At 57.2% G+C, this 13,459-nt stretch overlaps 1 protein-coding gene across 3 annotated transcripts in view; it reads right to left on the bottom strand.

The window, feature by feature from the left end:
- NHSL3 (NHS like 3) overlaps positions 1 to 13,459 on the bottom strand; it is a 58,118-nt gene that overhangs the window by 8,396 nt on the left and 36,263 nt on the right. For 2 of the 3 annotated variants that reach the window (XM_074976328.1, XM_074976331.1), the window contains exons 2-3: positions 3,894 to 4,049; positions 3,248 to 3,303 (exon numbers count right to left, since the gene is read on the bottom strand). In XM_074976328.1, the coding sequence (XP_074832429.1) occupies positions 3,248 to 3,303; positions 3,894 to 4,049 (212 nt within the window). Of the gene's footprint in view, positions 1 to 3,247; positions 3,304 to 3,893; positions 4,050 to 5,046; positions 5,201 to 13,459 lie in introns of those variants that run through there. The other variant, XM_074976329.1, reaches the window with a different exon arrangement.

The following is a 13,459-nucleotide window of genomic DNA, read 5'->3' as shown; positions in this document are numbered from 1 at the left end:
CAGCCCCATCTGCACGCTGGGCACCCGCCCAGCTCGCAAACCGGGCCTGAGAGGGCAGGCAGGAAAACCCCCCACAATCAGGGTGTGCTCAGCCAGCTCCTGGGCAGAGAAGACCCAGCCAGAGGGAACCAGTGCCCAGCTGGGACCTGACCTGGCACCAGATGGCGCTGCCTCCTTCACATACCCTTGACGAGGCGCCTGGAGCAGTGGCTGACTGGGGCCATACGGATGGCAGCTGAGTTTAACTCGGCTCCCCAGTGAGTGCAGCTGGCGTGAACCGGAATGAGATCCCTAGGCAGCCCTGGGCACCGCTGCGAGTGCGCACACATGCTCCGAGCATCCAGGATCTCATCTCCTTCTCCCTAAAGGAGGGGCGTGTCGCTCCGACAGGCCGGCTGGGAAGGAGGGAGCGGCCTGGCGATGACTAGGAAGGACAGCCGGGTGGCTCTGGGAGGGATGCAAACAATCACGCACGGGCAGGACTGCAAGTGGTGCAGGCAGCAAAGATCTGCTGCGGCTGGGACCCTGGAGCACCATGTCGGGGCGGACCAGCAGCACAAAGCCCTGGGTGGCAAATGGGCAGCTGCATTTGCCAGCAACAGCCCGTAGCTTATTTCTGCTGCCGCTCGCCGAAAACCACGCCAGTGTCCGACTTCCCCAGCTGCTCTCTGCACCTCCTCCCGCCCCAGCATGGGAACTGAGGCTCACGGGTGCCAGCCAGGCTCGCAGCTCAGCATGGTGCTGCTGCTTTGCTGGAGCTTCCCCCAGTTTAATTTGCCATGGTGCCAGCTGCGGGGCTCCCCCATTCCCCACAGGAGACGGTTTCATAGGCTGTCGGATCTTACTGGTGGGGAACGTGACCTAACATCCAACTGCCCTTTGCCTTCCTTGATAATATGCTGGTTGTGTGGCCCCCAACCAAACCAACGACTCCGGGGGGGTAGCCGCTGCCACCAAGATGAATGGTTTTGGGGTTCAAGCCCCCGACTCAGGAGTCACGAGACCTGGGCTCCCTCCCCAGAGACTTGTTGGGTGACCTCAGGCAAGCGACTTAGCAGCTCTGTGCCTCGGTTTCCCCTTCTTGCCACCAAGATGAATGGTTTTGGGGTTCAAGCCCCCGACTCAGGAGTCACGAGACCTGGGCTCCCTCCCCAGAGACTTGTTGGGTGACCTCAGGCAAGCAACTTAGCAGCTCTGTGCCTCGGTTTCCCCTTCTTGCCAAGCAGAGGCACTAATCCCTGTCTTCCAGGGGATGAGCCCTGTGCCACTGAAGCCAAAGCCTCAGCGTAGCCTCTCTGCCCAGCTGGGTACATCAGGATGAGCCGCACCCGGATTGCACCGGGGCAGGCCTGGCCTATGAATCATGGTCGCTGCTTTTCTCCGAGTTCTCTCCAACGTTTGACGCTGAGGACTTCAGCATCCGCCCCCACAGGGCTCCGGATGTGGTACAGTGTACAGAGCTGCTGGGTCTCAGGTTCGCCTGTCACAGTGGCTCTGCCTGCCTTGCTGAGTTACAGCCGGAGCCGTCCCCGCCATAGGACGAGGGGGGGCGGCCAGCCAGGCCCCAGGGTTTTGCCGTCCCCACAGTGGCTGCCCCACTTCGTCTTAGGGACAGGAGGGGCATTACCTGGGGCCGAAGCTGCAGCAGCTGACCTCCTCCGTGGCGTCCCTCTCCCTCCCCCGCTCGCCACGAGGTGCTCAGCCACGGCCTCCAGGCCCACTGAGTCTACAGCTGCGAGGCCTCTGCTCCCAGCCTCCCACAGAGCAGTTGGGCTCAGCTGGCCACAGGGCCACCAGCATAGTGGGGGACTCCAGGCTGGGGAGGAGGTAGCAATCCACTGTGGCTTCTGCTGCACCACCTGCCCCAGGTAATCCCGGGAGTGGGGGCAGGTTGCCACAGGTCCTAGCCACTCCCAGGACAGCCCTGGTCTACAGCCGCTTGTCTCAGCTTTCTGCCACCAAAGGGGTTAAGGAGGTAAAATCCCAGCCAGCTGTTGGAGCAAACACACCCACTGTGGCTGGCTGTCGGGGTGGCCGAGGAGGGTCAGAGGCCCAGAGTCTGGCTGAAAGCAAGCTTTGGCCAAAGGGGGCATTTCTCGTCTGTTAGAGAGCTGGGCGGATCAGTGCACTCAGGGCAGCCTGGTCGCAGTAGGGCAGGCCCTCCCCGCCGCTCATTGCTGATGCAGTCAACCTAAGGGAACACTTTTCCTCCAGGAACACCCAGCTCCATGCGACTGCTTGTCTGCAGGGCCTGCCCTTCCCCTGCACACAGCAGTATGGGGCTCTGCTCTCCCCAGCCTGTTAGGCTTCAAGTGGAATATACGTCTGTCACCAAGTTGCAGAACCACCTGAGACACTGGCTCCCAGCCCGGGGTCCGCAGCCCCGGGGGGTGGGGGGTGGTCTGTGAGGGTGTTGCAGGGGGGCCGTGGAAAAAAGGAAAGAGAAATAAAAATGATCCTAGAAAACGAGTTTTAAATAAACTGCAAAGTTACACTCAATTTTTAAATTCAGTATTTTCCGATAATGTTAATTGCTGCCTGAAAAATCAATGGGGCGGTTTCCTTCGTCATGTAATGAAGTTACAGAGCAGCTAGAATTGTCTTTGATGGAGGCCTGCGGACGGGTTGGAGGCAATGGGGGTACACACTAGTGAAAAGGTTGGGAACCACAGACCTAAGAAACACAGGCGGGGTTCCCTGTAAGCTGAGCGCTTGGGAGGCCACCCAGGGTAGAGTCAGGTGCTGCCCAGCTGATTAGCAGAGCGCCCACAGCCGGCAGCCTGTGCTTCCCCTGGTGGTGCACATCCTCACATGCCTGGGTGCACATAACAAAATGTATTCTGCCCACAGATGGAAAAATTGAGAGGAACCCTGACCGCAGCTCTAGCTGAACTCAGCTCTATCAGCTCACGTCCTGCTGCGTTTTGGAGTCCAAGCATCCAATCGTCTGTCCCAGATCATCATCCCCCCGACCCCCGAGTTTCCCTTCCCTGCCCAGCACCCCCAGTGAGCTGCTTGCCGGGATTTTCCCTCACTGTCCAGCATCTTTAGACCCAGCACGAGCAGGACGGCAACCGAGACAGGACGTCCCGGGACATTGAAGCCTTCGCCACGATGGGAGTGGGGAGCACATGGGAACGTCCGTGGCCGAGTGCTGTACCTGCCCCATTGCCACGTGCGTGAGCAGAGTGCATTGCACAGCAAGGGAGCCGTGGGCCAGGGCAGGCGAGCGGAGAGAGTCACCCACCTGGATGCTGTTGCTGTCTCCATAGTCCCAGCCGCTTCTGGCCTGCTTCTGTTTTTCTGGAAGAGGAAAGACGGACAAAAATCCCTAAGGGGAACGTAAGCGAGGAGGCCCCCCATCAAAGTGCCGGCAGCCCGGGGTGCAGGAATGGAGCAGCAGGGCTGGGGGACAGTGGGCACCTCAGCTGCACTCTCACCAGCTGGCAGGTGACCTGGGGTGACACGATTCCTCAGCTCTTGGAGACACCAGCCCCATGTGTCCTGCAGGTCAGTACACCTCCCCCCACACCCACACAACCCCTCTGCCCTTCCTGGACTGGGCTCAGACCCAAATCCAAACGCCCACAGCCCCCTGCCTGCCAGAGGCTCTTGGGCCTCTCCCATGGGCCAGCAGGGGCAGAGAAGGCCGGGGCACTGTGGGTCGCATGTCCCTGTGTGGGAAAGGGAGACGAGGGGAGTGTCGGATTTATCACCTCACCCCACCGTTTTGGCTTTTCCTCCTCAGTTGCACCAGCGCTGGCCTGGCACTGCGGTGAGCCGTGCCCGTTTGTCTCCCCACGGAGCACTCAACCCCGCCTCCCTCTGGGTGCTCCAGAAAGCAAGGGCAGAGCAGCTGGAGTGGACTGGCAGCTCCAGGGGGCAGGGCGTACCTTGGTGCTGCAGAGATTTGAGCCCCGCCTGGGCCTGGTTGTGCAGCTCTTCCAGGTGTGGCGGGCGGCTGCTGGGGAAGAAGACATTGTCGGGGCGCTCCTCTCCCGCCTTGTACTGCACACTCAGCCTCTTGTCGTTCTCGGCCTTGGCCGAGCCTGGGAAGGCAAAGGGAGAATGTCTAGCACTGCAAACACCCCGGCACCGGGACAGGCAGCCGACAGCCAGAGGCAGCCCCCAGTTAGCACAAACACTCGCTGCTTCACAGCCGGCGCCACAAGGCGTCAGCAAGGGCCAGTATTTGCTCCTGTACTGGCTCCCGGCAGCTGAGCTGAACAAACAGCTGACCCCGGACGGGCAGGAACCCTGGCACTGCAACGGGTGGGGACGGGGCGGAGTGGGACTGCCGGGTTCTGGTTTGGGCTGCAGGAGGCCCAGGGACAGCCAGGAGCAGCTCTGGGTGTCTGGCTGCTAGCTCCACTAATGGCTGTGGGAAATTCCCCTGGGTTGTGTGGCTCCCATCAACAGCTGGTACAGAGGGCAGGTGCTGGGGAAGGGGAAGTGTGTTACAGAAAGTCGGGGAGGGGACTGAACAGCAGCAGGTGCAGATGGGGGGACACTGGGGGACTTCTAAGGAAGCAGCACATGGGAGTCCCTGCACTCACCGGGGACCTCGGTGTTCTTGTTCCCACCTGATCCTGCTGCCATGTACTGCCTGGCCACACGCATGGGATGCCAGTGATTGCTTCGTCACACCTGGGGCTCTATGCAGCCAGCCCCACTCCCTGCCCTGTGGCAAGTAGGGAAGGGCCACCCCCGCCAGTGCTCCCTGGAAGCTGAGCGCATGGGCGGCCGCCCAGGAGAGAGTCAGGTGCCGCCCAGCTGACTAGCGGGGCGGGGACAGCCACCCACAGCCGGCAGCCTGTGCATCTATTGGTGGTGCGCATCCGCACATGCTCTGGTGCAGGTAACAACATTTATTCCACCTACAGATTATAAAAATCAGAGGGAACCCTGCCCAGGGGCCAGGTCGGTCTAACTCGGGCTCTGGGGTGTGGATTTTTCACACCCTCAAGGACACAACTATCCTGTTGTACGTGGATAGTGCGGACCTGGCGGTAGTCTGCTCTAGAACCCCCTTCTCCACTTACACACCTCCTGGTGTTCCGCCTGTGCCGGAGCCTGGTTCCCCATGGCCTGGGGTTTCCCACTTAGAGATACTGGTAGGAATCAGCAAGCCAGCTACGCACGAGTGGGGCTTTTGCACTTCCATTAGCCATTGCAGCCTGCTCCCCTTACAGCCCTGCACTGGCGGAGGTGATCTAATACCTTCCCTTCTCTGCAGCCCCGGCCCGGAGGCTGCAGGTCTGACTCTGCTCTTTGGGAAGTGGACCCTGTGCCTTTAAGCTGAATACACTGCATAAGCAAAAGCTCCCCAGGGTGGATCACATGACTGATACCAGAAATATCTGTGCACCTTGCACACAAACCAAATGAGCCGGCAGCCTGGGGCAGCTTAAAGAGACAGGCCAGCCCCGTAATGGGGGAGAGCCCTCTGCAGAGCCCCACACCTTCCAGCTTCTCCCCGGAGAGCTGCAGTCACCTCGGGAACAATGGGAGTAGAGTGTGGCCGGAGCCCGGCTGCATGGGACTAAGGGATTGTTTGTCATAATCTCAGAACCATAAGGTAACAATCAGCTGATCTGCTGCTGCCCTGGTGATCAAAACACCCTGAGAAAGGAGGCCTTCAAAACATCCCTTTACATGCTATTTATAGCATAACTTTGAGCCAATAAATGACTAATAATAGGCTGTTCTTGTTACACAGTCCCTTTCATTTGAGGATCTCAAAGCTCTTTCAAACACTAATTAAGCATCACAGCTGCCTCTCTTCCCACTTGCTATGCATGGCAATACATTAGCTTGTGGAAGGCTTCGTTGCCTGCCACTGAGTATAATCAGCATTGCTCAACTGTGTGTCCCAGCCCCTATATGGATAATAACCAAAGGAGAATCTCCTTGCATATGAATGGCAGGGGCCTGTAGATTTGATCTGAAAGAGGACGACTAATTTTCCATTCCCAAAGCCTCTGTGAAGTTCTCAGTATGTACGCGGTTCAGCACAGGATTCAAAGCTGACACTGAGTATCTCAGTCCCAGAGAATTATCCCCATTTCACAGATGGGAAACAACACAATGAGTCAGTGGAAGAGCCGGGAGTGGAGCCTAGGGGCTTTGAGTCTCAATCTTCCTTCGCTTACTTACTCACTTTCCCTGGCCTGCAGAGATTTTGTACCAGTACAGCTGTCAGTTGGGGCATGACTTTCTATCACTGCTATCATCGTGCAAACTCTAGTGCTGGAAGGAGAATGAGCTAAACCATCACACCAGTAGGTCTGCATCCACCCTAGAAGGCTGGTATTGCTATAAGTATCCTGGTCCAGCTACAGCAGGCCATAAAGAAGGCCTTATTTAGCCACACCAGAAATTTGCATTCCCACAGACCAGCTGGAAGGAGGAAGGACAGTTCCTGGTATCACCTCTGAGCGCCTCACAGCCAGCTGATGTGAAGGACAGTGTTCTCTGTAAACTGGGTGCTTGTGTGGCTGCTCAGGGGAGATTCAAATGCTGCCCAGCTGATTGGCAGAGAGCCTGAAGAAAACGTTTTCTTTCGAGGGGTGGTGCACATTTGCGCGTGCCTCGGTGCACACAAAATTATTCTGCACACGGATGGAAAAGATGAGTGGGGACATTGGCAGGGGAGGGAAAGGGCTCATGATGACAATAGCTGGGCCTTTGCAAACTCTAAGCTTGGAGATCAGACCCCATCCCGGCCTGGCAGTTTCCAAACTGGCTCTTTCTTTCCCAGTCCCCAAGGCCTTCCTCCCACACAGAGTTCCCGCTCATTTTTTTCATCCATATGCAGAATAAATTTTATGTGCACTGAGATATATACAGATGTGCACCACCAGGAGACACACAAGCTGCTGGCTATGAATGCTCTGCTAATCAGCTGGGTGGCATATGAATCTCTCCTGGGCAGCTGCTCATGCTCCCAGCTTAGAGGGAACCCTGCTCTCACATTCCCTTTTCTCTCCACAATCCCACACTTCCCTTCACCCCAGGCTGGCAGCACTTAATGCCTTCGAACCCTACGTCATCCTCCAACCCTGCCTGAGGGAGGGATTATTATCCCAGGCCAGAGAGTGAGGCCATGTTCAAAGCAATGCTCCCTTTCGGAAGAGATGCTCTGGTCCAGGACAGGTTCTAGGGCCCAGCACAGGTAAGCTCTCTGCTGTGTACTCCGCAGGAAGTCAGACCACATGATCCCTTCTGGCCTTGGAATCTGTTCACCTCTGAATGAGGTGTCACAGCCAATCTGTGGCAGAGGTGGAGGCACAATTCAGAAGCCCAGGCTGGCTCTCAGGCCAGGTTATCACCATACATCACTAGCAGTGTTCTCTGTGCACCTGTGTGGCCACTCTGCCGAGCGGCCGCAGCCAGGGTCTTTGTTTGTACTGGTGGTGCACATTCGTGCATCCCTTGGTGCATGTAAAAATTATTCCACACCCAGATGGAAAACAATTAGAGGGACTGTTGTATACTAGTGCACTGAAATCTTCTGCTTGCTGCCTCCCACAGAAGCACTTCCCCCGCCGCCTCTTTCCAGCTTAGTGACAAATCTATATGGTGGAGATGGGTTCCAGCACTGGGAGGTTTCGTCTCCACTTGCCTGAGAAGGACAAAGGTGGAGGTGCAGACCAGCATCTTTGCCAAAGGAAACCAAATTTGACTATCAGACATAGATTTGCCTTCAGCAAAGCGGAGGAGGTGAAACAAGTCAGAAAACAGACTCTCCTTCCCCTTACGGTGCTCCAGCAGGGCAGCTCAGAGCCCCTCAGACACAGGAATGATTTGATCCCCCAGGAGGCAGGGAAGTGCTGACCCAGGTTTGGGGAAACTGAGGCACAGGGGAGGCCATGACTGGTGCACAGTCTCCTAGCCAGTCCAGGGGAAACCAGAACCTAGACTTCGTAAACGTCCAGTTCCTACCTCTATCTATTAGGCCACACTTCCTACCCCAGGCCCAGTGAAATCCTCCCCTGCCCTGCAGGAGCCTTCTAGATTCCCATCTCAAAACAGCCTCCAGGCCCACAGCTGCAGAGCAGACTAAGTCACCTGCCCTGGCTGCCCCCGAGGAGTTCTACAAGGGTCACACTTCCCACAGCCCACCCTGGGAGAGAGCTGGGCGCTGGTTCACTGGGCGATCTCCCTTCCACTTGTTTTTTGCCCATTTAGGCTCACCACAACACCGGAGAGAAAAACAACTTTGTGCTGAAGAGAGGCTAGGGGCTGTGAAATCCCCACAAAGGCATTGCCTTCCCCACCTCTCCCATGCACACGCTCCAGTGGCTCCTTTGCTAGTCATCCGGTCTGCAGGCCACATGCACAAGGCCTCTAACCCAGCTAGCTAGAGATCCGCCCTCACCCCACAGCATCTCTGGGCCTTGCCGCACACACCCTGTGCACGCGCTCAGATTAAAGCCAGGCCAATGCAACGCCGGCTGCTGCAGCAGCTCCAGACCCACACAATGGGGAAAGGACGCAGGACAACAGAAAGGATTCCGCCCTGCTCAGCCGCACTGAAAAGAGAGATTCTCGCCCAGCCAGGCAGCAGCTGCAGTTGGACAAGGGTAGAAACCAGCAGGGCCAAGGCAGCCTGGATACACTGGGACAGACTGCAAGGCACACACGATCCAATTTATGGCACCGAGGGGCTCTCTCCCTCTCTCTCTCTCTCTCTCTCTCACACACACACACACACACACACACACACACACACACACACACCCCCTCACAAGGGCCAGGGCCTTCCACCACATTCCCAATCCACCCCCATGTGATCCGGCATATCCTCCCCACAAGCCCTTTACCACTGTGATTTCAGCACCAGTGCTCCCCCAGCCCAGGCACTCTGCAAATCACCTTCAGGCAGGAAGCAGCTGGCTGGGTTGTTCCATTAACTTCCTAACCAGAGCAGCTCCGGCTGGGGTGACCTTTCTCTGGCTGCTTCTCTGGGCTGGGCAATTATTACAGGATCCTTCCCGCACCGTGCTGGGGAGCCATCCCAGCCCCACCATGCAAGGGAACCGAGAGCTTGGAGATGTCCAATGGCCAGGGTTATACAAGGACACCAAGGCTGTACTCACCTTTCTTCTTAAACAGAGCCAGAAGGGAGGGGAGGTTTCTGCCGAGGAAAACCACCATCCTGGCACCTGGAGGGCTCTGGCCCCAAGGGACCCTCTAGAGATGGGCTATGGAGCCAAGAACTCCTGCCACACAAGGGGTCCCAGCTGTCCCCCAGCGTTCAGCATCCCAGGCACCTTCGCCTTCCTCTCGCCTTCTCGCTCATCTGAGCCTCGGGAGCCGGCAGGAAGACGCACAAAACCAGCCGCACGGAGCGGCTGCGGATGCAGCAGCCTCCATCCGGAGAGCAGGGCTGAAGAAGTGTGAACTCAAGGACAGGGAGGGGAGCGGGGCGCAGTGGGGGGAGGGATCTCATCTCCCTGGTTCTTGCTCTGCCTTGCCTCGGAGGCCCGCCGGGGCCGTGCAAACCAGCCCCCAGCTGTTCCGACTGCACAGTCCATTCATTGAAAAAGAAAAGCAGCCCCGCCCCTGCACCCCTCCTCCCTCCACAAGCTTCCCGCCAGGCCCAGGGGCTGCCCCAAGCACAGATGCTGCATCCAGAGAGAGAAGAGCTCAGCAAACACTTTCCACCTGCCACAGCTTCCAGGACACTAAATCCAGAGCAGCTGCCTGGAACGAGACAGTCCAGCAGGCACAAGTCTGCAAGGCAAGGGGGAGCCTCAGGGCGTGAGGGGCCTGGGAAACCCAAGGGAGCTATGGAAAGTCCAGGGAGCCCTTTCCCTGGCCTGTTGGAAGGAGCGGACCTGTTGCAAGCCCAAATGCCAGCTGTCAGGAGCTAGGGGGTTGTTGTCTGGAACCTCCACTCTGGTATCAGGGTAGCAGCTGCTTTTCCCGGACGAAGGGGGCTTGGGACAGACCAGCGTGATGGGGAAGAGACAGCGCCGGAGTATCTACCTCAAGGCTCAGATGGACAGACAGACCCATAGAGATGGGGGTGGATGGTTCTTCCCAGAGCACTAGGAGATTTCACTCTGGCTGCCACGTGTGACGAGTCCAGAGAGAGCTGGGGAATTCTCAGCAATCTGCTAGCAGTCCCCCAGCTTGACGACTGAGCCCCACGAGTATGGCCGAAACACCACAAGTGCAAGGAGCCTGTTTAAGGACTAGGCTCCCGGATTCTATTCCCAGCTCTGCCGCTGGCTGGGTCAGTCCTGCTTTGTGCCTCAGTTTCCCTGGCTGTAACGTGATGGGGACCCATCTCCTTACAGCAGTAACGACAGCCGGGAAAGCGCTCAGAGTCACTAACACAGAAAAGCAAGGGTCCTGGAGCACTTTATGGACGCTGGCTGAGGCCAGGGCAGAGGAGAACAATTTGGTGCCAGGGATATGCAAGCAAGGTTAGACCAATAAACTCTCGGCATGAAGAAACAGCTCATACTGGCCAAAAGGCGCTTCTGCTGCTGGTTTAACGTTCCCCAAGCAACGTAATCTCCATCTGCAAAAGCACGTTGGTGCCAACGTAACTGTGCCTCCAGTGCGGTGTAGGAAAATGCCACACGAAGCACAACCACCACCCACCTGACCCTGCTATATCAACAAGCATTTCCTGGGTGGACCTGGCCCGAATCTCACCGGCCCCTGCCTGCAAGGGGGGTCAGGAGGATGTTCTTTTTCCAGAAGGGGAAACTGAGACACAGCAAGGGGCTGTGACTTGCCTGGGGGTGACACAGAGTCTGGCGGAGCCGGGAATGGATCCTGGCAACCAGCCCAGACCACACTCCATCCCTTTCTCCCCACACCTTGGTGCTGAACAGCTGAACCCATCTGCCACCTACAACACAGTGTGTGCCCCTCACTTGTCCACATTTCCCAGCATTTGCCTCTGCCCCTCTGCGGCACCAGGTCCCATTCTAGGGGTGTAACTGAGTTCACTCCTGCTGGGTGACAGGGCCCTCCCCCTCCCCCTGCTGCCCCCTGGGGAGCCTAACCTCTGACCCTCACTGCTGAATATTCATCAGGACTGGAAGAGGAGATTCCTGGGAAGGGCAGGCCAGCACCATCTGGCATGCAGGGAGGGCCAGGTCTGTTGCACAGCCCAAGGAAAAGTGCGAGGGGCTGGCTGCAGCTGCAGTGCGGAGAGACAGACGGCGAGTCTGCTAATTCCCCCTTGCAGTGTCCCTCATCCGGGGTCCTCACAATGCCTGGCCGGGTGCAGGGAGGGCACCAGGCAGCTGGGATCAGAGAGTGCTGAGGAGGAGGCGGATAGAAGGCCAAGCACCAAGAATGGGGGAGCCCAGGGCAGGAAGGGAGTCCAGGGCTCTCCGTGCCTTCTCCCCGCCACCCCCAGTGTACCCTATAGCCCTAGTTTCAGCTCCAATCTCCCCGGACCTTCATTCTCAGCCTCAGTTCTGAGGCTCAGCTTAGAAGTCCTGGTAAGTAAGGATGTCACTGCACCCGCCGGTGACCTCTCCCTGCTGCACAGGGCTCCCAGCGCCTTCCCTGCGGACCCGACAGACAGATGCTGCTGTGGGATTCCTCGACACTGCCAGATGGGTCTGGCACATGTCCCAGACAAGGAGCACGTGAGGCTGTTTGCTCAAGTATCACCGATGGCTCTGTCCTGCTCAATGTTTGGAGAGAGGACAGAAGTTGACAGCATCACACAAGCTGGATCCCTGTCCGGAGCACGTGTCCTAAACTGGGCTGCTTCATCCTGCCTGGGCAGAGCACGATACTCCGGCCAGGGTCTCATCTGTCTGATGAGTCCACACATGCAGCATACGCCTCGTGCTCCGCAGGGAGTGAAGGACACGCCTCCAAGTTGTCAGGAGCCCAGGACAGAGCTGAATCTTCATCTGGAAGAGGCTGGGCCGAGGTAGGAAGAGACCTCTGTTACCCAGGCGGTGGGCATTCTCACTGCCTTGGGATCAGCCCCTCAGAGCCGGGGTGCAAAGAGAGGCCACGTTAACAAGTGGCTTGAGAATGAGGCAGGGAATCAGGGCCAGGAGCTATGTTCCCTCTAACATTTTCCATCCGTGGGTGGAATAAATGTTATGTGCACCAGGACTTCCGTAGGTGTGCACCACCAATAGACACACATGCCCTGCTAATCAGTTGAGCAGCACCTGAATCTCTCTTGGGCTCCTGCCCAAGCGCTCAGCTTCCAGGGAACCCTGGTCAGGATCCTGAGTCCCTACCCTTGGCTCTGCTGCCGACCTGCAGCATGTTCTTGGGCAAGTCACCGAACCAGTCTGTGCCTCAGTTTCCCATGTGTACAATGGGAGGTGATTACAGTGAAAAGTGACCCTGGGGCAGTGGGATCGACTGAGCCTTCTAAAAAATGTAAAGCTCAAAATGCCCAGTGTCAACAAATTCCCATCCCGTCGGAACTTTTCTGTCGTCAGTATGCGACACACCACAGCCACTTGGGAACTTCATACCAGCCAAAACCAAGTGGCTACACTTAGCTAAAGAGGCTTCATCAGCTGTTCACATTACAGGGCCTATGACATACAATAGAAAGTTCAGATTTCATCCACAGGTAAGCCAGCACATCACACTGCTACTACCACTAAAAGGGCTCTACTCTTGTATACTGATTTAACTCCCTGTCCTTCAAAGTGACTCTGAATCTAAAGAATCTCTGAGGCTTAGTGGGACAGGCAACGTACCCTAGTGGTTAGACCAGTTCTTGGGTTCTAGTCCTGACTCTGCTGCTGAAGACGCTGAGCAAGTCTCTGTGCCTCAGTTTCCCCATCAGTTAAGTGGGGCTTAGTCCTTTGAGCAGTGCTGTAAGAGGCATGCGTTATTGTTACTAACTGCACTTGCCCAAGGAACAGAACTCCCTACAAGTTGATGTTTAAACTGAAATGTCCATGCTGACACGTATCCCACACCCACCTAACCCCCGCCCCCAGACACACACAGGCACTCTGGTTAAGCTCGGTTATCTTCAAACAGGCACAAATGCCATGCTGTCTTGGGGGCAGCACCTCCATCTGCGAAGGTCCTTCCCCACGGCAGGGGGCAGACAGCATGGGGGAGGGAGTGGGAGAATCACAGAGCTCAAGGCAGGGCTAATCCCTTGGAAAGCGTGGGGAATCCTTGATTTGCACCCGAGCCGGAAAGGGATTATGGCTGGCCAATGAGAACGGAGCACAGGGACCTACTGCAGAGCATGGGGAACAGCAGGATGCTCTCAGCTCACTCCACTGGGGGCGGCTGGGTTCTCCCTCGGCAGCGTTCAAAGTGGGGGAGGGTGGGTAGATTTCCCTGCCTGTGCTGGGGCTCCCCTCTCACTCCTCTGGAGCTTTCTAAACCCGCCCAGACAGGAGGGCTCTGATCTCCCAGCTCACGACCACGCGCTTCACCAAATGGCCGGCAGTTTCCAACTATTTTTTTCTGCAGGAGATTTCCCCAA

Source organism: Carettochelys insculpta, chromosome 24 (genome assembly GCF_033958435.1).
Source record: "Carettochelys insculpta isolate YL-2023 chromosome 24, ASM3395843v1, whole genome shotgun sequence".
Classification (NCBI taxonomy): Eukaryota; Metazoa; Chordata; order Testudines; family Carettochelyidae; genus Carettochelys; species Carettochelys insculpta.
This window is presented reverse-complemented; position numbering and strand designations above follow the sequence as displayed.